This window comes from Calidris pugnax, unplaced genomic scaffold, assembly GCF_001431845.1.
Source record: "Calidris pugnax isolate Ruff unplaced genomic scaffold, ASM143184v1 scaffold82, whole genome shotgun sequence".
NCBI classification, from domain to species: Eukaryota; Metazoa; Chordata; class Aves; order Charadriiformes; family Scolopacidae; genus Calidris; species Calidris pugnax.
In genome coordinates, this window is record NW_015090833.1 from 1 (window position 1) to 25319 (window position 25319).

At 40.9% G+C, this 25319-nt stretch overlaps 2 protein-coding genes and 2 long non-coding RNA genes across 4 annotated transcripts; all 4 read left to right on the plus strand.

Moving 5' to 3' along the window:
• Positions 1-923: 923 nt before the first annotated feature.
• Positions 924-9080, plus strand: LOC106887772. Its single transcript, XR_001411960.1, has 2 exons — positions 924-2878; positions 2963-9080. It is a non-coding gene; the product is annotated as an uncharacterized LOC106887772 (long non-coding RNA).
• A 1603-nt stretch (positions 9081-10683) lies between these two features.
• On the plus strand, positions 10684-14820 carry LOC106887669 (RNA polymerase II subunit A C-terminal domain phosphatase SSU72). The gene is made up of 3 exons (XM_014941336.1): positions 10684-11562; positions 13481-13599; positions 14638-14820. Exons 1-3 carry the CDS (start codon positions 11379-11381, stop codon positions 14737-14739), a joined length of 405 nt encoding a protein of 134 aa, XP_014796822.1. The 5' UTR covers positions 10684-11378; the 3' UTR covers positions 14740-14820.
• A 1367-nt stretch (positions 14821-16187) lies between these two features.
• Positions 16188-17565, plus strand: LOC106887693. Its single transcript, XR_001411941.1, has 2 exons — positions 16188-16344; positions 17383-17565. It is a non-coding gene; the product is annotated as an uncharacterized LOC106887693 (long non-coding RNA).
• Positions 17566-18781: 1216 nt separating this feature from the next.
• Positions 18782-24997, plus strand: LOC106887667 (RNA polymerase II subunit A C-terminal domain phosphatase SSU72). Its single transcript, XM_014941334.1, has 3 exons — positions 18782-19689; positions 21898-22016; positions 24396-24997. The coding sequence occupies exons 1-3, from the start codon at positions 19506-19508 to the stop codon at positions 24495-24497; spliced, it is 405 nt and encodes a 134-aa protein (XP_014796820.1). The 5' UTR covers positions 18782-19505; the 3' UTR covers positions 24498-24997.
• Positions 24998-25319: the final 322 nt, after the last annotated feature.

Here is a 25319-nt window from a genome sequence, read left to right on the forward strand (position 1 = left end):
TATTGTTGAACTAAATAGGATTCCCTGTAGACCTGCGTAGGGGAGAGATTTTGTGCCTTCCCCAAAACTTTTCAGTCCCACTTGAGACACCGTCTCCTGTCCCCATGGAGAGGGATTAACACAAAGAGGATCAGGACTAGCTCAGAAGAGGGAATATCCAGAAGCAGTGAGGTGATCTTGAGGGATAACTCTTCTGTCTTTGTAGGGTGGTGATGAAGAAGGAGAATCCTTTAGTGCTGAAGTTTTAGTCAGACATCACTGCAGTTAGGCTTTTCTTCCAGAAAAACTGCATTTCCTCTCGCAGAGTCAAGCTTAGCTTCATGGGGCAGTACAATTTAAGTATTAATAGTCATCTCTTCCAGAAGGTTTTCTCTGCTCTCCCGTAACGCTAGTACTGGAAGAAAGGAAGCAGTTCCTTGTGCAGCATCTCTCAGCTGTACTAGAAAGTGTAATGGCAATAACCTCAGAATTGATAAGCAAACTGCTGCAATACTGTGTATCCGTTGTAGTGTGAGCGTGGTGCTGGGTTCTGCTCGAGGGAAGAAATAGAACTGCTCGTTGGACCAAGGTCAAGCTACGTCCTTCAAAGTACTGTAATATTCCTAGAAGTAGAGGGAAGGGATGAGGACGGAAAGCAGTGTTTAAACTGGATTTGAACCATCTAAGAGGCACATTTCTGCAAATCTCTGTATTTCCAGCCATAAGCTGATTTCCAGTCCCTTTTTCTCCTTGAAGGATCATAAGACCAAAACAATTTACAAAATCTCAGGCCTTCCAAAGGCAGCAGTTCTTAGTACTTCTTAGTTTGGCTTCTGAACAGACTGCCATTAATCTTGCTTTCCTTCATGTTAAAGAGGAAATATTTAAAATTATTTAAAAAATACATAAAACAAATATATGTTATTTTAGTAGTATTTGTTAATCTTGCTTTCCTTCATGTTAAAAAGGAAATACTTAAAATTATTTTTAAAATACATAAAAACAAATATATGTTATTTTAGTAGTATTTCCCATGTATTTGAACTTCTGCAACATGGTAGAAACTACAGACACCAGTCTAATATTAAATCTTTTCCAGCTTATAAAGCATCCTCTGCCATCCTGTCTGTCTTCTAGGTAGTCTTTTGGAAGGTTTTATTTCCTTGATCAAGGTGAGTCCTGAACAGATGCTCTCAAGAATTCTGACTAAGAGATCTTCTCAGATCAGCCTGGCCTGAGGCTGATAACTATTGTAAAATCCACTTGGAGTTTGAGTGATTTCATCAACTGTGTTTCAGTCGTAGTGTATGAGCTCAGTGAATGAACGCATATGTTTGAATATTTAAGTGTCTTCAAAAGGGCATTCTTGGAAGGAAAGGTGACATTTGGATCTGAGACTTGACATATTTGAATGGATGTTAAAAATAAGGCTACTTGAATGTCTAGCCAAAATATGTCCCTGCCATCTGCTGGCCTCCCGAATGCACCAGGCAAAATTAGCATTGCTTAAATATGTTTTGCTGCATAAGCAGATCATAATCCATTGGCTCTGTTCCTTGGGGTACAGTACAGGAAGTTTTCATAAGTAGCCCTAGCAATAAATGCAGCAAGACGTTAATAATGTTCACTCTTTGCATAGCTGACTCCTTAGGGTGAGTTGTTTATAGATCATTTTTGATGATCATCTTTTAGCTTCTGCCTTCACTAAAGCATCTAGAAACTTGCAGCAAAGCCAACAGCATAAGTTATAGGAGAGAGTTTTGAAAAATACTTCTGTGAAGAAGTAAGTGTGATTTAATTTACTGAGAAGAAATAAATCTTCATAGTTTTAGCGCTTAATTTTTATGCTTTTGACTCTAGAGTGATCAAGTTATGTTCATGTAAGACAAACTTTTTAGCACTTCTGGGGGTGGAAGAGCAAGTGAAAGTCTGATGCTTCATCATTTTTGTTTAATGACTCTGATCTTAAAAATTTCTCAACACTGCCAAAGGTACAAATTGTAGAAATCAAGTGAACTGTGTCAGATTTTTCTGATAATCTACATCTGATGTGGCTTATGTCACCTGCTTCTGTGAGGCACTTTGATAACTCACTTCTGCGTAGCTTGCCCCGTGTCCATCTTTCAGCTACTGACAGAGGAGTGATTTGAAAACTTCTAACAGACAGCAATGAAAAATTGGTTGTAAACTTCAGATGCATTTGAAAGCGTGATCAGTAGCCCACATCTTGATAGAAGGAAGATCAGAAAAATGTTAAAGGTAAGAGAAATCCAAGTAAGACAGCCACTGTTACAGTTTGACAGTGGTCAGCCTCCTTGTCCTCTTAGAGCACACAAAGGTGTGTGCAGGCATGTGCTTCAAGCATTGACAGAAGTACTTGGATTGGTGTTTTGTGAAGGATAGCATATATCCTTCTGCGAATTTAAAATATATTTTTTTCTGGCACTTGGGGATCCAGGTGCCAGATTTATTCAATTAGAGTAAATATAGCAAGGCTTCAGCACTGGACCAACATACAGAGTATTTAGCAGTGCAGATCTGCAGCCTACCACGGGAACATGTGCCAGGTTCTTACTTCCCATCTTAGTAGAAACTGTATTTATAAAAATCCTACTTGATATAGAGAATAGTTGCTGGCATGGAATTCTTCTTGGAAGATGTTGTTCATGTATGGTGTACATGCAAGAGTTGTCTGAAGAGCTTCGCATCCCCAATAGAGCTCAGTCAGCCCTGAGAAATTCATATACATGAGAGCTCTTTTCAAAAAAATTCTCCAATACATATCTGAGACAAAGTCAGCAAAAGAGGGAAGCTAATAGAAATATGCATTTAAATGCTTACCTTTCCCGAATGTGATGCTGCTACTTTATGGGATACTTTTTGACTGATTTGGTACGAGGTAGTGAAAGTAATGTTAAAATCCAAAGTTCCCGAATGTAATGCTGCTACTTTATGGGGTACTTTTTGACTGATTTGGTACAAGGTAGTGAAAGTAATGTTAAAATCCAAAGTGGTATTAATTGGTGAAATCTCTGTTTTCAGGATTTGTGAAAGGAATTCAGACAGTCTTGCTCCCATGTACCTCTAATTGGCATAGCATAGATATCAGGTCAGGAAAAACCCAAAGTGATTAAAATACTGTATTTTCAGAAGGTAGTAAGTTGGGGTGGGGTGAGGGGGAGAAGGTGGTGTGGCTTCGCTGCTGCCCAGGGACAGAACTGGCAGTCTGGGGTATCTTTAATGATACTTATGAATAAGTAATGAATTTAATGCAAGAATAGGGACATGTTAACGAGGAGTGTGAGAAGGCCTTATTGTGGGAAGTGTTTACCCAGGGCGCCCAAGTTGTGTGTCTGTGAGATTTGCAAAATTGGTTGTTAATCAGGCTATGAATTAAGCACATCCCTCTTCAGTATCCTGTTTGTAGGGCTGGGCTGAGGAGTGTTTGCCACAGACCTCCTCCGGCGTGTTTCTCACTCTGCATGCTGCTGTTTAAAAGTGCTCCCGCTGTCTTTATGAATGTGTTCTCAGGTTTCCCAAGTGTGTTAAATGAAGTGGCTTAATTGATTTTAGGTTTTGTAATACCTGTGTTTTGCTTTATCTCAGTTGCCCTATCCAGCTGTAGCTATTTAGTTGAAAATTTCCTTTGAGTGCTACAGTACAAAGCAATGACAACAACGGAAGCCAATTTGAAAATAGTTATTGCAGACCCTGTTTCTTTGAGACTTTAAAAGGAAGGACTAATATTTTTTTGTCACAGACCTCTCTCTTCACAGCTACCTCAAAGTACTTCCCTCCTGCCCCGTCCTATGGCATTTGCTGCTCATCTTCTGAAATCTGGCCCTCGTTTCTAAACCTGGGAAGAGCATCCACAAGTAATGTGTGATACTTAAGACCCTCTTATGATTCCCTCTTGCTTGCCTCCTGCTCCTGACAAGGATTTCTGTATTCCTTTGTTACCTGGCCATGTCACATACTGGACTTTCCTGTAGCTCTCTTGCCGAGTGACCGAGACACTAGATCCCAGCAATCGGAATCGAACTCCTCTTGAACTTCATCCAAGTGTGTGGTCAGCTCTTTGATGGCATAGTCAAACGTGCCACATCTTTGAAGTCATCTTGTTGTGTTCTGTCTCTGGAATCCTTGTCTCTCTGGTACGTCTGTGAGATCCCTTCTCCAGCTCTTTGGCAGTGGACTTGGCCACTGCTCCCTCTCTCCTCCCCTTTCACAGCTTCTATCTGTCCAATTTCATCAAATACAGCTTCACCTGTTCAGCTCCAACAGGTCACTGTCTAGCAGTTGACCTAAACTAAGGATCTTTCCTTCTTTCAGTGACATGTGGGTATGTGGCCCTCAGCTTTGGGGCTCAGCCAGCCTCGAGGAAAGGAGCAGGGCCAGCACATGGTCAGGTTTGGACCAGCTCCTGTGGGTGTGCCCAGTTGGATTTTATCTGTGCAGCGTGTAGCTTAGAAATGCTGCGTAGTTCTCCTTAGCAATGAAAACCAAGTGACGCTTCCATTCTTTGCAAGTCATTAAGGGAGGCACAAATGTTATCAGAAATATCATTTAACCCAAATTAGTATCTTTGTGATATTTTGGGATCTCTCATTCTCAGCATTAAGTCACACAGAGCCACAAAAGACTTGTGAACAAACTCTGATTAGTACTAAAACCCCACAATTTTAATTCTAAATGAAAGACAGTTTGCCCTCTGGATGTTCTCACAGTCATAATCTCAGTTGCTTGGAAAGTAGAGCTGGTGGTGCCCATTTTTAGTCTTTTATTCCCTCTAAAAGGAAGTGATTCCGAAGGGAGAAGGAGGTTGGGACGTCTCACCCCCACACACACGCTTCCTTTAAGGAAATGTCTAGTTCCCGGGCATTTTGCCCAGCAGGGTTTAACACAACATATCTTCTGTTTGTAATACAGATACTAATAAATAAATTAAGATGATATGGAAAAGAGACCTGCAAATGCCATTCATGCTAGTGTGAGAAGCGTTCTGCTCTGCTGCTGGTTTTTCATGAAGAATGGCAGTGTTTGAGTGCGGTGACAGCTGCACCAAAATGAATAATCAGCATGTCAGATTCGTTTGAAGATGCAGAAGCTTTGGGTGCCAGCCATTACTTTAAAGATGTTTTTTTTCCTAAAAAGTGTGTATACATTTTAGCAAATGTAGTTTGCCTAATTATGTTTAATAAATTGGTCTCTAGTATATTTTAGATGACTGTGTAATTTATATACCCTAAAACTTTCAGCACAAATCACTTGTGAGTTTCATTTTCAGTTTCACCTGGGAGTTAAAATGAAACTTACTGAATACTTTGATCAATAAGAGATTGTTTTCCTGTTATCATACAGGATTTTCATTTAAATAGGTCAATATATTGATATGTAAATTGCATAATTACCTCATCTAAGTTTAGTCATCTGCAGACTAGTCATCTTGATGGCACCTGCTTGGGTGCCCTTACGCCAAGAGGAGGGGACAGGGATATTTTAGATGATGATTTTGTTCTTGGAGAGTGGAAGCATTAAAACAGAGTAGGTAGGCTATGGATACACCAGATTCTTTTTCACCAACTATCAAGGAAGATTTTCTACCTTGACGATCTTGGATGTAGGTATTTTTCTACACCCTTCTAAACCTCTGTGGTTGAATTCATCTAAATTTCTTCTTAAGGTAGGAAGAATATTTCTGAAAGTAAATTGTCTAGGTGTGTGGTTTGCTACCACTGAAATGCTGCTCTGTAAGCAGTAGTGGTAAGAAAGGAAAACAAAGAAGCTTTTGTTTTAAAACGCAGCATCATATGATAAAGAAGCAGGCCTGAAATGTAGTTTTCTTGCTTGCATTTCTTATGAGGTACTCAGTATCCAGGTGATGCTTTAAAAGTTCTGAAATACACACGCCTTTATAAACGGGGAGCTTAGATGGCCTAAGGGGATGGTCATTCCTGTCTGTTCATTCCTGCATATCGAGCTCTGAGGTTGAACTGCTGTTGAAATCTCCCTGCTGAATTATAGAGTGTTTTGATTTCAGCTGGACACTGAGCTCTGCCAAACCATCATTTAGTAGGAAACAGAACTCATCTGGCTACATCTGACTTCAGTCCATCACCTCTTTCTGAGTTTCCCATTCAGAATTTTGTGGCCTTGTTGGATTTCAAAACTGAGCCCCATCATCCTAGTTACTGGGAGAAAACCTCAGCATTAGCTGGATTTATTCCCAGTGAAGTCTATAGGTATTCTTGATTCCTGCTGCTCTGGGAAAAGAAGCAGTGATCTTGTACTCAGATTCAAATGTGTCTAGTGATGTGCAGTGTGCCGCTTTCAACCTTTTAACTGTCTGATCTCAGGATTTATCAAAGCCTCCAGTTTTTTTCTTTGCTAATCTATTGGTTTTTGTCAACCTCAAGTACGGATTCTCCAAACACAATCCCTAATAATTTCTGTGCAGACTAGTTGCTTTCTGTACCCTGTATCTTTCTATATCCTTTGTGCCCTAACAAGGTATCCATTTTTATTTAATGCCAATAAAATTTGATTTTCCTACATAATTTTCTATAAGCTTATTTGGTGATTAAAAATGCTTGAGTGACAGCCAGTACTTTATAGTAATTTTTTCTTCATTCCTCTTTCTTCTTGTCCTCTTGCACTTCTCCTCGAGAAGTGTATTTGACATAAACCTTGAGGCCTGGAAGTGTCAGATGGTCTCAGGCTGGGTTGGGTGTGACAAAAAGGTAGCACTTCATACCGGGGTGGAGTGAGGCAGAATAATTCTTAATGCAAAGTCAAATCTGAGCATTTGGCTCTTATTTTAATGCAGGTTATTTAGTGCTCTCAGGTGCTGGCAGTCTGCTTTGATATTGCTGTACTGGGGGAGTTAGTCTCAGTGTGTAGTTCTCTAGGGAATAGACCATGTTTTATCCAGGACCTGTTGTAAAAAGGGGAGAGGAAAAAAAAAAAGGTGCTGTTCATCCCTGCAGAGAAACTCCATGTCACATTCCAACTAGATTTTGCTGTTTGGTGTGAAGAAGAGCATGCCTAGACTCCCTTTAGTTCTTCATGGACGGATTTACAAGTTGTTCTAAAAACCATCTTTAGTTTCCTAAAAAGCTGGCTTCTGCAATAGAACTGGGAATAACTGCTGGTCTTGACTACGGCTAAACAGAGGAGTGAGTGTGTTCGCAGGCATAAATGGGGAGATAGTGCTAACATTTGAGTCATTAAAAAAATTAATTACACCATGAGTGATTTTTATGTAACTGTATGAGTGTATTCAATACAACTTTAACAGTTACAAAATTACAGACCCTGGAAAACCTAATTAGGGGAGAGTGTAAATAATCAAGAGCATGTGCTTGAGTGGGGTTGGGTTTTTTTCCAATTAATTTTCATAGTACCTGAATGGAATAACATGTAGCATCTGTAGGAGAAATTTCTGTTGTTGTCATTGTTCTAAGTCTGCCTGTCACCTCTTTTTAACGCGTTACCCAGCTGACCTCTGACAGCGATAATCATCACGCAGCGTTAACGGGCTGACTCATGTTGCAGCTCTCAGCCCCTAGATTTTTTTTTTCTTAATGAATTTCCAACAATAGTTCTCAGGAAATTACAGCCAGAAATATCTTTCTGGTTTGTAAGGATCCAGTTTCCTAACAAAACCAGCAATCCACATTTTATTGAGTTTTGTAGTCTGGGAATCAGCAAATCTTTGCCACCCTGTTCAGCGACACGAGAAACACCATCAGCAAAACGGGAAGAGGGACGTGTGTGAAAGCAGTGTAGTTGTCATGGTTGTCTTTCAACAAGGACATTGAAAAAGGACACTCTGGGGTAGGGAAAAACTATTATTATTTATTTTAATTTTAACCTCATTGTAGGTTTTATGACATAGAGTGCAGTCTTGGGGAGGGGAGAGCAAGGAATTACTTTTATCATAATCAACGTGTGGAGATAATGACAAGAATATATTAAACAAGGGAACACTTGTGCTTTTCAGGATGATCTGTGTTATCCTGTGGATGTTCCCTCGTGTGCCAGTTTCACTTTAGCAGCAGTAGAAGACGGGTGAAACCAGCAAATAGACTTTTAGTTCTGTAGAACTTCTGAGGGTAGTTTATACAGCATCTTGAAATTGCTTTCAGTAGAGACTTTTGGAGACGACTTGACAAACTTAGAAGCATTTTGGTGTTTTAGAACTTTTAAATTTGCTGTGAGGGGGGGAAAGGCATTTAGAGAGGATACTGTGGGTCACTGTATTTTCTTTGTTATTTTTGTACTGACTGACTTCCTGTGTCCATCCTCTTTTCACATCATGTTGGCCAGAGGTTTTGAAGTTTGAAGTGCCCCGTTCAAAGCAAATGCTCTGATGAAAGGACATCTGTGAAAGCAAACACTGAGTGTGAGAGAGAGAGAAGAGAGGATGCATCAGCATCACATGCTGATGTCCAGGCAGTTGGTAAAATCTGCATTTCTTGCTTTGCCCATGCTGTGGGTGTCTGAACAAAAGCAGAGTGATGGCTGTGGGGTCTGTTAGGTGCAGTCACTGCTGGCTGCACGGTGCTGGAAAAAAGGGGGAAGAGACTGTCCTGTTGGCAACATGCACCTTCCAGGTCGTGCTTAGTTTTCTCGGGGTCCTGTCAGTGAGCTAATTACTGATAAACTGATGAGAGGGGGTAAAGGATGTGTATTGAGCAGAGACCTGTCGAGTGGATGGTAAAAGGCATTTCTGGTATCTGTGACAGGAATTCTAAATTTGGGTAGCAGGAGCTGTGAAAGCTTTAGGGGTTTAATCTAAACACACACACGCACAACTCTTATTTATTTTTTTTTAAATACATGTATATTTTCATCAATATGTTGTTACAGGATATCATTAAGTAAATGGAGAGAATGCACAGTCAGTACCAATAGAAGTAGCTGGGTGTAGCTGTTAAGAGCAAGCAACATCACTGTGTCTGTTGGAAAAACTCAACTTGTGTCGTAACATCTCCTCTTGGTATCAAGTCTTTCCATTACTGAGTTGACATGCATAAATTTTGTTATATTGTGGATCTGTTTAGCATAGTTCTTCCAATAAAGGCGATATCTGAATCGGACTCACTGTAATAATGTGATGGATTTACTGTACCGACAGTTTGCAGTAGGTGAAGGCTTCTTAGATCAATGTGTGTGTGTTTTGTTGCCTTTCTGGGCATGGTAGAGTTCAGGTGGCCACTATGGCCAGACAACAGCACTGAAAGCCAGGGGAGAATTTAGCAAAGTGACTGCTGAAAAGAAAGAGCAGAGAGGGGCAGGGAGAGCAGAGTTGAAATCAGTTGGAAGGGAAGCAAGGTCTGACTTAAATGATTCAACATCTGGCAGTATAGCAGGAACCAGTAATAATGAAGATAAAGAAGCTGGGTTATGATTATGCATTGAAAACCATCATGCAGATCACCTCCCCCTGCTTGCTGAAAGGATGATGCACTGGGTTGGTTTTTTTTTTTCCAGGTGAAAAAGATTTCAGACAACCAAATATGAAAGTGTCATGAATCCTAACTGCGTATTTCAGTCTCCTTTTATAGGCAGATGGACCCTTGGAAAAAAAATAGCTGTAAGTTGGCAACGGAAAGCTCGACTGTGAAGCAGAAAGCTTGACTGTGTGGGTTTTTTGAATATGCGTAATTCTGTCTCCAAGCTCAGTCAGGAAAGCTAGGGGACAGATGCCAGCAACATTTTATCCTAGAAAGGGAAAAAAAAAAAAGGAACCCAAAAAAAGTGTGTGGGATGTTGTGGATTTTTTCCTTGAGCTGCATGATGTAGAAATGAGGACTGTAGAGCCCAGAAAGGGCTCGCCTTCAAACGGAACAAAGCTGTGCTGCCAGATGTTTACAAGTATTTTGAAAATGGCTTTTGCAATCATTTTCATGCTTTGCAAATAAGCAGGGGTCTGAAATAGCTCCACTGAAGTGGATTTTCTCCAAGCATGACAAACCCAAGGAGAGTTTACTGGGGTGCTGTGAGGAACCAGCAGGTGCTGGTGCACAAGGGCTGCTTGTGAGAGAGCTTGTAAAGGACAATTTTTAACTATATAGTGAGAAATCTTTTGGGAAAGAAGAGTAGTAAAAGACTTGGGGGTGACCTGAAGAGAAGTCAGTTGGCTGAGAGAATTGCCAACGTGTATTTGTGATAAACACCGTATCATCCAGTTTATGATTCAAAACTGAAATTTTCTTTAGGCAAGTAGATGATGCTGACACATCACACTGAACATATTTTCCATAAAAATTAGACTTCTACAGGTAGAAAGATGGGGTTTATTTCTAATGTAGCTTAAGCACTTGAAAGACTTATAAGCTTTGGAGGCCATTTGCTTGGAAACTGTTGAAGAACACTTTGAAGCCTGTGGATTAGTGGGTGTGGGTCTGACTACCTGGGGCAGCAGAACTGGAGATACCAGAGGGCAGCTGCAGAAAGGTAGACAGAAAGTTGCTGGTTTCTTGCTACAGCAGATAGGACTGTGCTCTGAAAAGAACTAAGATACCTGCTAGATACATATATGGCCTTTTCAAGAAGGACACAATCTCTTACTTGCTACTAATGATGGAAAGTTTTTTTTTGCTCAGAATTCTTCTGTTATGTCAAGACATTGTAGACCGTTATCCTTACTGCTATTTTAATTGAAAAATACATATACTTAGATGGCTAAAAATACTGCCGCTTCAAAGCAAGGAAAAGGTGCATCAGTTTCCAGCCTTTCTTAATTCAAACCTTTCCTGGTATTCCGAATTTACCTGAAAAACTTTGCCTTTAGAGGGGGTTTGGTTTTAGTCCATTGAGCAGATGGGTGACTGTCAACCCTGGGGTGCTCCTGGTGAAACTGCACGTCCCGGGAGGCTGAGAAGACAGTGGGGTTAGTGAACCCTGTCTGAAAGGGGGGATACAGGGTGTAAATTTGAGCCTGGAGGTTACAGTACCAGCGTAAATATAGCTACCGAGCAGCAGAACAGATTCCTTTCACACAGTGACTGAAGTTCTGACAGGCATAAAGTCAGTGTTTTTCTTCATTTCCCACTTACACATCTTGGGATATTTTTAAGGGATGATGCTTCTGTGATAGATTTAATTTTCTTTGGAAGTTTGGTTGCATAAACCTGAGGCCTGAGTAGGATTTTATACAGATGTGCAGTTGACACCAGAAACACCATAAGATTGACTTTCAAGACAGAGGCTCCTGGAGTGAGGGGCAGTGACTTAAGGGAATGTAGGACATTGCACCAGGAGCTGCATTAATTACCCTGATGGTGATCTTGCTGCCACCTTAGGAATCCATTTAGTGGTCACTGGTCTTTATATTTGCAAACAAAGAGAATCTTATTTTAAAGATACAGTAACAATTTAATTTGTTCAAAACTATGACTTTTCTTAAAGTAAAGGTACTTAACTCAAGCAACTTCAGATACACACAGAATGGGATTTTACACATGTTGGACAGAAATAAGAGAATCAAGCCACGACCAGAAAGATTCCAGAACTGCAAAGACGTTTTTGATTTGATCCTAACGTGTGAAGAAAGAGTCTATGATCAAGTAGTAGAAGGTAAGGATCTTGAACTGATAAACCAAGTTAAATTTGGATGCTTTTTTCCTCCCTCCTCCCTGAAGTCCTTCACAAATCTGGAAACATCTCTGTCTCCTCTGACTCCTGCTGCAGGAGAACCAGTAGGGACAAGAGCTCCAGTCCATGACTTAAACTATATGTACCAAAGAAGTGATGGCTGAATGCTTAGTTCTAAAAGATGCTGGTGTGGGCAGCTACACAGAATGTGTGTGCATAGCAATTTTAAGGACTGACATAAGGAAATCGCAAGCATTTGGAGAAACTCAAATATGTGTTGGGTTTGAAAATGCTCATAGATCTCGAAAACTAGCAAATTTTATGTGATGACCGTTTTTTCACCCTGGGTTGATGGAGAAACTAAGTCTAAGCCTTCTTCCTTATGCAGCTTCCCTTCCCTTGTCTGCAGAAGACTTCCTGTGCCCTTACCAAGCAGTTTATCCACAATAAGTACCTCCTGTTCCAGGTGGAGAAACTGTTCTGGAGCGTGGTTAGCACACTTGAAAACATGCTGTGGCTTTGCCCTCAAATGAGTCAGTGAGAGATGCCAGAAGGATCTCAGCTGGGGACTGGGTTCTGTGTGAACACAGTGCAGTGAGCTCAGTGTGAGCTCACCCCAAGTCGTGGGGTTTGGGGAATGACTCAGTGAGCTCCTGGGTTGGGAACCCTCCCTGTGGGAATGCTGGATACAGGCTGGTCTGGGGTCTAAGGTCTTTGCTTTACCTTGAAAGACCAGCCAGTGTATGAATTACTCTCATACACAACAGTTGAAAGGCTGTTGCCCTGCCTTTTCAGTCCTCAATGGTCATGCCACAAGTCATTGTCCTGGTTTGAGGGAAAACAGAACCAATTAGCTTTTCAGTAATTTTACTGAATATGGAGCAATACAGTGCACAATATGTTCAGGTTCCTGCAAGCTGAGAAATTACTGTTATGAATCTTTAAGTGAAGTGTTTGAAGTTTATTGGTAAGTTCTGAGAGCAACTGCCCTGGTGCTTGAATGGATCTTCAGCAGGTTCAGCGTGTCTCACACAGAAAGCAGCTTTCACTCTAGTTTTAGGTGAGAATCCTGAGGATTCTCCTAAACTCTAGTTTTAGGAGAATCCTGAGGAAGGGACGTGAAGAGCAAGCACTGGCTCATTTTCCAGTTGTGCATCTCTCTTAAGTTCATGGTGATGCCCTTCACAATTCACCAATGAAAGGAGGAAGGCTTTGAGACCCACCAAACGTCTCTAGATGTGAAAGCTGACACTTCAAAATGAAGGCCTCAACAGGTTTGCCCAAATGACGTTGCAGAATGGGGTTAGGAGAGAACAAGCTGTAGCTTAAAATATAGTGTGGAAGGTTTTGTTAGAGAGGCGTAACGGTAATTATGATTAGCAGGAAAATGTTTTATTTTTCCCCCTTAGCCCCTTGTTAATAAGTGAAACACATTAAAGCTAGAATTGTCTAATGTGACTGTCAGTCCTTAACTTGTAGGAGTTCACCTTGCAGTTTAGTTTTCAGAGTGTTGGATGTGTAGTGCTTTTTTGAAAAACAAGCAATTAAAGCTCTTCAGGTGAGGAAGCCCAAAATCATTCTTGACTTTTGAGAATCTTGATATCACTCTTTAACGACTGTCAGAGCAAGGTGGGCAGTAAATTTTCTTGACCAGCAAATAAGGTGTCATGACCCTTCCACAAAACTCAATTCTTTTGTTTCCAGAACTCATCTCTCATTTTTGAACTAAGAGGAATTACTGTTCAAGACCACATTAAATAAACAATTTTCCAAACATGAGTTTGGAGAAGGCAGAGTTGGACAATGTCTATGTATTTTCTTTAAATCTTATGTACGTTCTGTGTAAAATATACCATTCCACCCAAAGTTTTCCTGTTCTGTGTGTTTTGTTTTCAACTAGATTTAAATTCCAGAGAGCAGGAGACGTGTCAGCCAGTACATGTGATCAATGTGGACATTCAGGATAACCACGAGGAGGCCACCCTAGGTGCTTTCCTCATCTGTGAGCTCTGCCAGTGTGTAAGTAGAGGGGGCTCATTGCCTGTGGGTGCCTGGACCCTGCCAACTGCGCAGGGGTTGGGGTTTGCTCACTTCTCCTTCAACGTCCTGCACGTAGCAAAAGTTGTTTTAAGTAAAATCCGTGGTGAGACACAAGTTTCCAAATTCTTGTGGTGATTTTTGGAGCTGTTGTGCAAACAGATGAGTTGTAGCCGAGTTCACTGTTTCCAAAGTAGGCTCTGGGTCTGTGTGCTCAAACCCAATGTGTTGATAACTTACATGAAAAGCAGTTTTGCAAAGCACCACACAAAACAGTTACATGTGTTCAGCCTATACTCAGAACACTGTTTATGGCAGAAACATCCATTTCAAAAGCAGTTGTAATACGTGGGATTTAAACATCAGGTTGCACTCTGGACCATGATGCATTTGAAGAAGATCCTATATAGGTTTATTTAATGGCACCACCCTGTTGTGTGCATGATGTGTGCCCTCTGCCATCCACAATCAGGGGCTGTAGCTCTTGAAGCACGACTGAAATCAGCTGCACTCAAACAGTGGAGAGAAGAGAGGAAGGTTCCCTTTCCTCTTTCCTTCTGCAAATTGATGAGTTCACCTATTCCAGTGCGGCAACAGGCTTTTTTTTTTTAATTTTTTTTACTCCAGCCTGTGTGATCTATTCTGGTCTGAAATCCTTTCCAGATTCAGAAAGCCAAAGAGGGTTCAAGGACTTGAAATTTCAGCCATCTGTTCAGTGTGCCTGTAGCTATTCCGAAGCTTCCATTCGGTACCTAGCGAGGCTGGATGTTGCCTACTCAACAAAGTACTAGTTAAGTGCCAGTTCAGTGGGTTGGAGGAGGAAGGATATGCAGATAAACATGGTACAAAATAGATACATGTTTGGGAATGCTGGGAATCTCAGTAAAGCACCCAGTGTTTCATCCAGCCTGCTGGGTTAGATTTCCCAGTAAGCCAAAAGCCTGGAATTATTACAGTTTTCTAAACTACATGGTATCCTTGGAGTCTGGTTGCTTAGTATTTTTTTTTTTCCTCTTCTAGATACAGCACACAGAAGACATGGAAAATGAAATAGATGAGCTGTTACAGGAATTTGAAGAGAAAAGTGGAAGGACTTTTCTTCATACTGTCTGCTTTTATTAAAGCACATCTGTCTCTTAGGCCTTAATACAGATGAGGGAAGCATGTGTTTAAAGTTCCAATTATACTGTATTTTCCTGGAAAGTGAATATTGATCTTTTTTTTGTTTAAAAACTCCTTTTCGGTGTCTTTTTGTTTTGTTTCAGGTATTCTGTCACAGGTAGGCAGAGATACTGGTTGGGGTTGTACATATGAGATGATAAAAGTATACAGTGGGGTTTGGGGAATGACTCAGTGAGCTCCTGGGTTGGGAACCCTCCCTGTGGGAATGCTGGATACAGGCTGGTCTGGGGTCTAAGGTCTTTGCTTTACCTTGAAAGACCAGCCAGTGTATGAATTACTCTCATACACAACAGTTGAAAGGCTGTTGCCCTGCCTTTTCAGTCCTCAATGGTCATGCCACAAGTCATTGTCCTGGTTTGAGGGAAAACAGAACCAATTAGCTTTTCAGTAATTTTACTGAATATGGAGCAATACAGTGCACAATATGTTCAGGTTCCTGCAAGCTGAGAAATTACTGTTATGAATCTTTAAGTGAAGTGTTTGAAGTTTATTGGTAAGTTCTGAGAGCAACTGCCCTGGTGCTTGAATGGATCTTCAGCAGGTTCAGCGTGTCTCACACAGAAAGCAGCTTTCACTCTAGTTTTAGGTGAGAATCCTGAGGATTCTCCTAAACTCTAGTTTTAGGAGAATCCTGAGGAAGGGACGTGAAGAGCAAGCACTGGCTCATTTTCCAGTTGTGCATCTCTCTTAAGTTCATGGTGATGCCCTTCACAATTCACCAATGAAAGGAGGAAGGCTTTGAGACCCACCAAACGTCTCTAGATGTGAAAGCTGACACTTCAAAATGAAGGCCTCAACAGGTTTGCCCAAATGACGTTGCAGAATGGGGTTAGGAGAGAACAAGCTGTAGCTTAAAATATAGTGTGGAAGGTTTTGTTAGAGAGGCGTAACGGTAATTATGATTAGCAGGAAAATGTTTTATTTTTCCCCCTTAGCCCCTTGTTAATAAGTGAAACACATTAAAGCTAGAATTGTCTAATGTGACTGTCAGTCCTTAACTTGTAGGAGTTCACCTTGCAGTTTAGTTTTCAGAGTGTTGGATGTGTAGTGCTTTTTTGAAAAACAAGCAATTAAAGCTCTTCAGGTGAGGAAGCCCAAAATCATTCTTGACTTTTGAGAATCTTGATATCACTCTTTAACGACTGTCAGAGCAAGGTGGGCAGTAAATTTTCTTGACCAGCAAATAAGGTGTCATGACCCTTCCACAAAACTCAATTCTTTTGTTTCCAGAACTCATCTCTCATTTTTGAACTAAGAGGAATTACTGTTCAAGACCACATTAAATAAACAATTTTCCAAACATGAGTTTGGAGAAGGCAGAGTTGGACAATGTCTATGTATTTTCTTTAAATCTTATGTACGTTCTGTGTAAAATATACCATTCCACCCAAAGTTTTCCTGTTCTGTGTGTTTTGTTTTCAACTAGATTTAAATTCCAGAGAGCAGGAGACGTGTCAGCCAGTACATGTGATCAATGTGGACATTCAGGATAACCACGAGGAGGCCACCCTAGGTGCTTTCCTCATCTGTGAGCTCTGCCAGTGTGTAAGTAGAGGGGGCTCATTGCCTGTGGGTGCCTGGACCCTGCCAACTGCGCAGGGGTTGGGGTTTGCTCACTTCTCCTTCAACGTCCTGCACGTAGCAAAAGTTGTTTTAAGTAAAATCCGTGGTGAGACACAAGTTTCCAAATTCTTGTGGTGATTTTTGGAGCTGTTGTGCAAACAGATGAGTTGTAGCCGAGTTCACTGTTTCCAAAGTAGGCTCTGGGTCTGTGTGCTCAAACCCAATGTGTTGATAACTTACATGAAAAGCAGTTTTGCAAAGCACCACACAAAACAGTTACATGTGTTCAGCCTATACTCAGAACACTGTTTATGGCAGAAACATCCATTTCAAAAGCAGTTGTAATACGTGGGATTTAAACATCAGGTTGCACTCTGGACCATGATGCATTTGAAGAAGATCCTATATAGGTTTATTTAATGGCACCACCCTGTTGTGTGCATGATGTGTGCCCTCTGCCATCCACAATCAGGGGCTGTAGCTCTTGAAGCACGACTGAAATCAGCTGCACTCAAACAGTGGAGAGAAGAGAGGAAGGTTCCCTTTCCTCTTTCCTTCTGCAAATTGATGAGTTCACCTATTCCAGTGCGGCAACAGGCTTTTTTTTTTTAATTTTTTTTACTCCAGCCTGTGTGATCTATTCTGGTCTGAAATCCTTTCCAGATTCAGAAAGCCAAAGAGGGTTCAAGGACTTGAAATTTCAGCCATCTGTTCAGTGTGCCTGTAGCTATTCCGAAGCTTCCATTCGGTACCTAGCGAGGCTGGATGTTGCCTACTCAACAAAGTACTAGTTAAGTGCCAGTTCAGTGGGTTGGAGGAGGAAGGATATGCAGATAAACATGGTACAAAATAGATACATGTTTGGGAATGCTGGGAATCTCAGTAAAGCACCCAGTGTTTCATCCAGCCTGCTGGGTTAGATTTCCCAGTAAGCCAAAAGCCTGGAATTATTACAGTTTTCTAAACTACATGGTATCCTTGGAGTCTGGTTGCTTAGTATTTTTTTTTTTCCTCTTCTAGATACAGCACACAGAAGACATGGAAAATGAAATAGATGAGCTGTTACAGGAATTTGAAGAGAAAAGTGGAAGGACTTTTCTTCATACTGTCTGCTTTTATTAAAGCACATCTGTCTCTTAGGCCTTAATACAGATGAGGGAAGCATGTGTTTAAAGTTCCAATTATACTGTATTTTCCTGGAAAGTGAATATTGATCTTTTTTTTGTTTAAAAACTCCTTTTCGGTGTCTTTTTGTTTTGTTTCAGGTATTCTGTCACAGGTAGGCAGAGATACTGGTTGGGGTTGTACATATGAGATGATAAAAGTATACACAAAGGCCACCTATTTAAAAATTAAAATCAAGTTTTTTCTTTAAATCCTACTTATTACAAGTAGGTCTTTAATTATAAAGAGAATGTTTCTTGAATATAAGTTTATAATGTATTTTTCCAGCTTACAAATTTATTTTATTTCAGTTGTGCTTTTTCTTTTTTTTTTTTAAAAAAGTGTGTGGGATGTTGTGGATTTTTTCCTTGAGCTGCATGATGTAGAAATGAGGACTGTAGAGCCCAGAAAGGGCTCGCCTTCAAACGGAACAAAGCTGTGCTGCCAGATGTTTACAAGTATTTTGAAAATGGCTTTTGCAATCATTTTCATGCTTTGCAAATAAGCAGGGGTCTGAAATAGCTCCACTGAAGTGGATTTTCTCCAAGCATGACAAACCCAAGGAGAGTTTACTGGGGTGCTGTGAGGAACCAGCAGGTGCTGGTGCACAAGGGCTGCTTGTGAGAGAGCTTGTAAAGGACAATTTTTTAACTATATAGTGAGAAATCTTTTGGGAAAGAAGAGTAGTAAAAGACTTGGGGGTGACCTGAAGAGAAGTCAGTTGGCTGAGGGAAGTGCCAACGTGTATTTGTGATAAACACCGTATCATCCAGTTTATGATTCAAAACTGAAATTTTCTTTAGGCAAGTAGATGATGCTGACACATCACACTGAACATATTTTCCATAAAAATTAGACTTCTACAGGTAGAAAGATGGGGTTTATTTCTAATGTAGCTTAAGCACTTGAAAGACTTATAAGCTTTGGAGGCCATTTGCTTGGAAACTGTTGAAGAACACTTTGAAACCTGTGGATTAGTGGGTGTGGGTCTGACTACCTGGGGCAGCAGAACTGGAGATACCAGAGGGCAGCTGCAGAAAGGTAGACAGAAAGTTGCTGGTTTCTTGCTACAGCAGATAGGACTGTGCTCTGAAAAGAACTAAGATACCTGCTAGATACATATATGGCCTTTTCAAGAAGGACACAATCTCTTACTTGCTACTAATGATGGAAAGTTTTTTTTTGCTCAGAATTCTTCTGTTATGTCAAGACATTGTAGACCGTTATCCTTACTGCTATTTTAATTGAAAAATACATATACTTAGATGGCTAAAAATACTGCCGCTTCAAAGCAAGGAAAAGGTGCATCAGTTTCCAGCCTTTCTTAATTCAAACCTTTCCTGGTATTCCGAATTTACCTGAAAAACTTTGCCTTTAGAGGGGGTTTGGTTTTAGTCCATTGAGCAGATGGGTGACTGTCAACCCTGGGGTGCTCCTGGTGAAACTGCACGTCCCGGGAGGCTGAGAAGACAGTGGGGTTAGTGAACCCTGTCTGAAAGGGGGGATACAGGGTGTAAATTTGAGCCTGGAGGTTACAGTACCAGCGTAAATATAGCTACCGAGCAGCAGAACAGATTCCTTTCACACAGTGACTGAAGTTCTGACAGGCATAAAGTCAGTGTTTTTCTTCATTTCCCACTTACACATCTTGGGATATTTTTAAGGGATGATGCTTCTGTGATAGATTTAATTTTCTTTGGAAGTTTGGTTGCATAAACCTGAGGCCTGAGTAGGATTTTATACAGATGTGCAGTTGACACCAGAAACACCATAAGATTGACTTTCAAGACAGAGGCTCCTGGAGTGAGGGGCAGTGACTTAAGGGAATGTAGGACATTGCACCAGGAGCTGCATTAATTACCCTGATGGTGATCTTGCTGCCACCTTAGGAATCCATTTAGTGGTCACTGGTCTTTATATTTGCAAACAAAGAGAATCTTATTTTAAAGATACAGTAACAATTTAATTTGTTCAAAACTATGACTTTTCTTAAAGTAAAGGTACTTAACTCAAGCAACTTCAGATACACACAGAATGGGATTTTACACATGTTGGACAGAAATAAGAGAATCAAGCCACGACCAGAAAGATTCCAGAACTGCAAAGACGTTTTTGATTTGATCCTAACGTGTGAAGAAAGAGTCTATGATCAAGTAGTAGAAGGTAAGGATCTTGAACTGATAAACCAAGTTAAATTTGGATGCTTTTTTCCTCCCTCCTCCCTGAAGTCCTTCACAAATCTGGAAACATCTCTGTCTCCTCTGACTCCTGCTGCAGGAGAACCAGTAGGGACAAGAGCTCCAGTCCATGACTTAAGCTATATGTACCAAAGAAGTGATGGCTGAATGCTTAGTTCTAAAAGATGCTGGTGTGGGCAGCTACACAGAATGTGTGTGCATAGCAATTTTAAGGACTGACATAAGGAAATCGCAAGCATTTGGAGAAACTCAAATATGTGTTGGGTTTGAAAATGCTCATAGATCTCGAAAACTAGCAAATTTTATGTGATGACCGTTTTTTCACCCTGGGTTGATGGAGAAACTAAGTCTAAGCCTTCTTCCTTATGCAGCTTCCCTTCCCTTGTCTGCAGAAGACTTCCTGTGCCCTACCAAGCAGTTTATCCACAATAAGTACCTCCTGTTCCAGGTGGAGAAACTGTTCTGGAGCGTGGTTAGCACACTTGAAAACATGCTGTGGCTTTGCCCTCAAATGAGTCAGTGAGAGATGCCAGAAGGATCTCAGCTGGGGACTGGGTTCTGTGTGAACACAGTGCAGTGAGCTCAGTGTGAGCTCACCCCAAGTCGTGGGGTTTGGGGAATGACTCAGTGAGCTCCTGGGTTGGGAACCCTCCCTGTGGGAATGCTGGATACAGGCTGGTCTGGGGTCTAAGGTCTTTGCTTTACCTTGAAAGACCAGCCAGTGTATGAATTACTCTCATACACAACAGTTGAAAGGCTGTTGCCCTGCCTTTTCAGTCCTCAATGGTCATGCCACAAGTCATTGTCCTGGTTTGAGGGAAAACAGAACCAATTAGCTTTTCAGTAATTTTACTGAATATGGAGCAATACAGTGCACAATATGTTCAGGTTCCTGCAAGCTGAGAAATTACTGTTATGAATCTTTAAGTGAAGTGTTTGAAGTTTATTGGTAAGTTCTGAGAGCAACTGCCCTGGTGCTTGAATGGATCTTCAGCAGGTTCAGCGTGTCTCACACAGAAAGCAGCTTTCACTCTAGTTTTAGGTGAGAATCCTGAGGATTCTCCTAAACTCTAGTTTTAGGAGAATCCTGAGGAAGGGACGTGAAGAGCAAGCACTGGCTCATTTTCCAGTTGTGCATCTCTCTTAAGTTCATGGTGATGCCCTTCACAATTCACCAATGAAAGGAGGAAGGCTTTGAGACCCACCAAACGTCTCTAGATGTGAAAGCTGACACTTCAAAATGAAGGCCTCAACAGGTTTGCCCAAATGACGTTGCAGAATGGGGTTAGGAGAGAACAAGCTGTAGCTTAAAATATAGTGTGGAAGGTTTTGTTAGAGAGGCGTAACGGTAATTATGATTAGCAGGAAAATGTTTTATTTTTCCCCCTTAGCCCCTTGTTAATAAGTGAAACACATTAAAGCTAGAATTGTCTAATGTGACTGTCAGTCCTTAACTTGTAGGAGTTCACCTTGCAGTTTAGTTTTCAGAGTGTTGGATGTGTAGTGCTTACTGACACTTCAAAAAAACCTTCAACAGGTTTGCCCAAATGAAGTTGCAGAATGGGATTAAGAGAGAACAAGCTGTAGCTTAAAAACAGTGTGGAAGGTTATGTTAGAGAGGTGTAACAGTAATACATGGGAGGATTAGCAGGAAAAGGATGTTTTATTTTTCCCCCCTTAGCCCCTTGTTAATAAGTGAAACACATTACAGCTAGAATTGTCTAATGTGACTTGTCAGTCCTTAACTTGTAGGAGTTCACCTTGCAGTTTAGTTTTCAGAGTGTTGGATGTGCAGTGCTTTTTTGAAAAACAAGCAATTAAAGCTCTTCAGGTGAGGAAGCCCAAAATCATTTTTGACTTTTGAGAATCTTGATATCACTCTTTAACGACTGTCAGAGCAAGGTGGGCAGTAAATTTTCTTGACCAGCAAATAAGGTGTCATGACCCTTCCACAAAACTCAATTCTTTTGTTTCCAGAACTCATCTCTCATTTTTGAACTAAGAGGAATTACTGTTCAAGACCACATTAAATAAACAATTTTCCAAACATGAGTTTGGAGAAGGCAGAGTTGGACAATGTCTATGTATTTTCTTTAAATCTTATGTACGTTCTGTGTAAAATATACCATTCCACCCAAAGTTTTCCTGTTCTGTGTGTTTTGTTTTCAACTAGATTTAAATTCCAGAGAGCAGGAGACGTGTCAGCCAGTACATGTGATCAATGTGGACATTCAGGATAACCACGAGGAGGCCACCCTAGGTGCTTTCCTCATCTGTGAGCTCTGCCAGTGTGTAAGTAGAGGGGGCTCATTGCCTGTGGGTGCCTGGACCCTGCCAACTGCACAGGGGTTGGGGTTTGCTCACTTCTCCTTCAACGTCCTGCACGTAGCAAAAGTTGTTTTAAGTAAAATCCGTGGTGAGACACAAGTTTCCAAATTCTTGTGGTGATTTTTGGAGCTGTTGTGCAAACAGATGAGTTGTAGCCGAGTTCACTGTTTCCAAAGTAGGCTCTGGGTCTGTGTGCTCAAACCCAGCACAATACGTTCAGGTTCCTGCAAGCTGAGCGATTACTGTTATGAATCTTTATGTGAAGTGTTTGAAGTTTATTGGTAAGTTCTAAGAGCAACTGCCCTGGTGCTTGAATGGATCTTCAGCAGGTTCAGTGTGTCTCACACAGAAAGCAGCTTTCTCTCTAGTTTTAGTTGAGAATCCTGAGGAAGGGACGTGAAGAGCAAGCACTGGCTAATTTTCCAGTTGTGCATCTCTCTTAACTTCATGGTAACGCCCTTCACAATTCACCAATGAAAGGAGGAAGGCTTTGAGACCCACCAAACGTCTCTAGATGTGAAAACTGACACTTCAAAAAAACCTTCAACAGGTTTGCCCAAATGAAGTTGCAGAATGGGATTAAGAGAGAACAAGCTGTAGCTTAAAAACAGTGTGGAAGGTTATGTTAGAGAGGTGTAACAGTAATACATGGGAGGATTAGCAGGAAAAGGATGTTTTATTTTTCCCCCCTTAGCCCCTTGTTAATAAGTGAAACACATTACAGCTAGAATTGTCTAATGTGACTTGTCAGTCCTTAACTTGTAGGAGTTCACCTTGCAGTTTAGTTTTCAGAGTGTTGGATGTGCAGTGCTTTTTTGAAAAACAAGCAATTAAAGCTCTTCAGGTGAGGAAGCCCAAAATCATTTTTGACTTTTGAGAATCTTGATATCACTCTTTAACGACTGTCAGAGCAAGGTGGGCAGTAACTTTTCTTGACCAGCAAATAAGCTGTCATGACCCTTCCACAAACCTCAATTCTTTTGTTTCTAGAATCCATCTCTCATTTTTGAACTAAGAGGAATTACTATTCAAGACCATATTAAATAAACAATTTTCCAAACCTGAGTTTGGAGAAGGCAGAGTTTGACAATGTCTATGTATTTTCTTTAAATCTTATGTATGTTCTGTGTAAAATATACCATTCCACCCAAAGTTTTCCTGTTCTGTGTGTTTTGTTTTCAACTAGATTTAAATTCCAGAGAGCAGGAGACGTGTCAGCCAGTACATGTGATCAATGTGGACATTCAGGATAACCACGAGGAGGCCACCCTAGGTGCTTTCCTCATCTGTGAGCTCTGCCAGTGTGTAAGTAGAGGGGGCTCATTGCCTGTGGGTGCCTGGACCCTGCCAACTGCACAGGGGTTGGGGTTTGCTCACTTCTCCTTCAACGTCCTGCACGTAGCAAAAGTTGTTTTAAGTAAAATCCGTGGTGAGACACAAGTTTCCAAATTCTTGTGGTGATTTTTGGAGCTGTTGTGCAAACAGATGAGTTGTAGCCGAGTTCACTGTTTCCAAAGTAGGCTCTGGGTCTGTGTGCTCAAACCCAATGTGTTGATAACTTACATGAAAAGCAGTTTTGCAAAGCACCACACAAAACAGTTACATGTGTTCAGCCTATACTCAGAACACTGTTTATGGCAGAAACATCCATTTCAAAAGCAGTTGTAATACGTGGGATTTAAACATCAGGTTGCACTCTGGACCATGATGCATTTGAAGAAGATCCTATGTAGGTGTATTTAATGGCACCACCCTGTTGTGTGCATGATGTGTGCCCTCTGCCATCCACAATCAGGGGCTGTAGCTCTTGAAGCACGACTGAAATCAGCTGCACTCAAACAGTGGAGAGAAGAGAGGAAGGTTCCCTTTCCTCTTTCCTTCTGCAAATTGATGAGTTCACCTATTCCAGTGCGGCAACAGGCTTTTTTTTTTTAATTTTTTTTACTCCAGCCTGTGTGATCTATTCTGGTCTGAAATCCTTTCCAGATTCAGAAAGCCAAAGAGGGTTCAAGGACTTGAAATTTCAGCCATCTGTTCAGTGTGCCTGTAGCTATTCCGAAGCTTCCATTCGGTACCTAGCGAGGCTGGATGTTGCCTACTCAACAAAGTACTAGTTAAGTGCCAGTTCAGTGGGTTGGAGGAGGAAGGATATGCAGATAAACATGGTACAAAATAGATACATGTTTGGGAATGCTGGGAATCTCAGTAAAGCACCCAGTGTTTCATCCAGCCTGCTGGGTTAGATTTCCCAGTAAGCCAAAAGCCTGGAATTATTACAGTTTTCTAAACTACATGGTATCCTTGGAGTCTGGTTGCTTAGTATTTTTTTTTTTCCTCTTCTAGATACAGCACACAGAAGACATGGAAAATGAAATAGATGAGCTGTTACAGGAATTTGAAGAGAAAAGTGGAAGGACTTTTCTTCATACTGTCTGCTTTTATTAAAGCACATCTGTCTCTTAGGCCTTAATACAGATGAGGGAAGCATGTGTTTAAAGTTCCAATTATACTGTATTTTCCTGGAAAATGAATATTGATCTTTTTTTTGTTTAAAAACTCCTTTTTGGTGTCTTTTTGTTTTGTTTCAGGTATTCTGTCACAGGTAGGCAGAGATACTGGTTGGGGTTGTACATATGAGATGATAAAAGTATACACAAAGGCCACCTATTTAAAAATGAAAATCAAGTTTTTTCTTTAAATCCTACTTATTACAAGTAGGTCTTTAATTATAAAGAGAATGTTTCTTGAATATAAGTTTATAATGTATTTTTCCAGCTTACAAATTTATTTTATTTCAGTTGTGCTTTTTCTTTTTTTTTTTTATTTTAATGTGACAGAATGGCTGAACTACGTGAGGATATGAATGGAACAATGAAAAACGAGTATCTGTATATTATTAGATATAAAGTTGGAAGCATCCAATAAAAATGAAAAAAAACCTGTAAGTTTGTCTGTCTTCAAAACAGAAGCTGAGTGAGTTTAGCTGTTCTCTGCAAGGTAAAACACAAACTGTGTGTAGTAGAACAGGAATGGTCGTTCATCCAAAGGGTCTTGGAGAGGGGAGTGACAGTGAGAAGGTCTTGGTAGGAATTGAGAGACCTGAGCTGTGTGTCTGGGCAGCTCATAATGATTTTTCGATCCGCTGTTGAACGGAAGACCTGCTTTCTCTGCATGAATTGGGGCACTACCAGGAAATCTTTTGGGATCTTAATTGCTTTTGAATTATCATGTGTGAGATTAATAAGACTGGGAGGCTGTAACCGTAGG

What these genes read in the sequence shown, in the direction of transcription:
- LOC106887669 (XM_014941336.1), top strand. Translation starts at nt 11,379, where the DNA reads ATGACTTTTCTTAAAGTAAAGGTACTTAACTCAAGCAACTTCAGATAC. An exon ending in CTATGATCAAGTAGTAGAAG is followed by an intron (nt 11,563 to 13,480) that starts GTAAGGATCTTG and finishes GTTTTCAACTAG; the next exon opens with ATTTAAATTCCAGAGAGCAG. An exon ending in TCTGTGAGCTCTGCCAGTGT is followed by an intron (nt 13,600 to 14,637) that starts GTAAGTAGAGGG and finishes TTCCTCTTCTAG; the next exon opens with ATACAGCACACAGAAGACAT.
- LOC106887667 (XM_014941334.1), top strand. Translation starts at nt 19,506, where the DNA reads ATGACTTTTCTTAAAGTAAAGGTACTTAACTCAAGCAACTTCAGATAC. An exon ending in CTATGATCAAGTAGTAGAAG is followed by an intron (nt 19,690 to 21,897) that starts GTAAGGATCTTG and finishes GTTTTCAACTAG; the next exon opens with ATTTAAATTCCAGAGAGCAG. An exon ending in TCTGTGAGCTCTGCCAGTGT is followed by an intron (nt 22,017 to 24,395) that starts GTAAGTAGAGGG and finishes TTCCTCTTCTAG; the next exon opens with ATACAGCACACAGAAGACAT.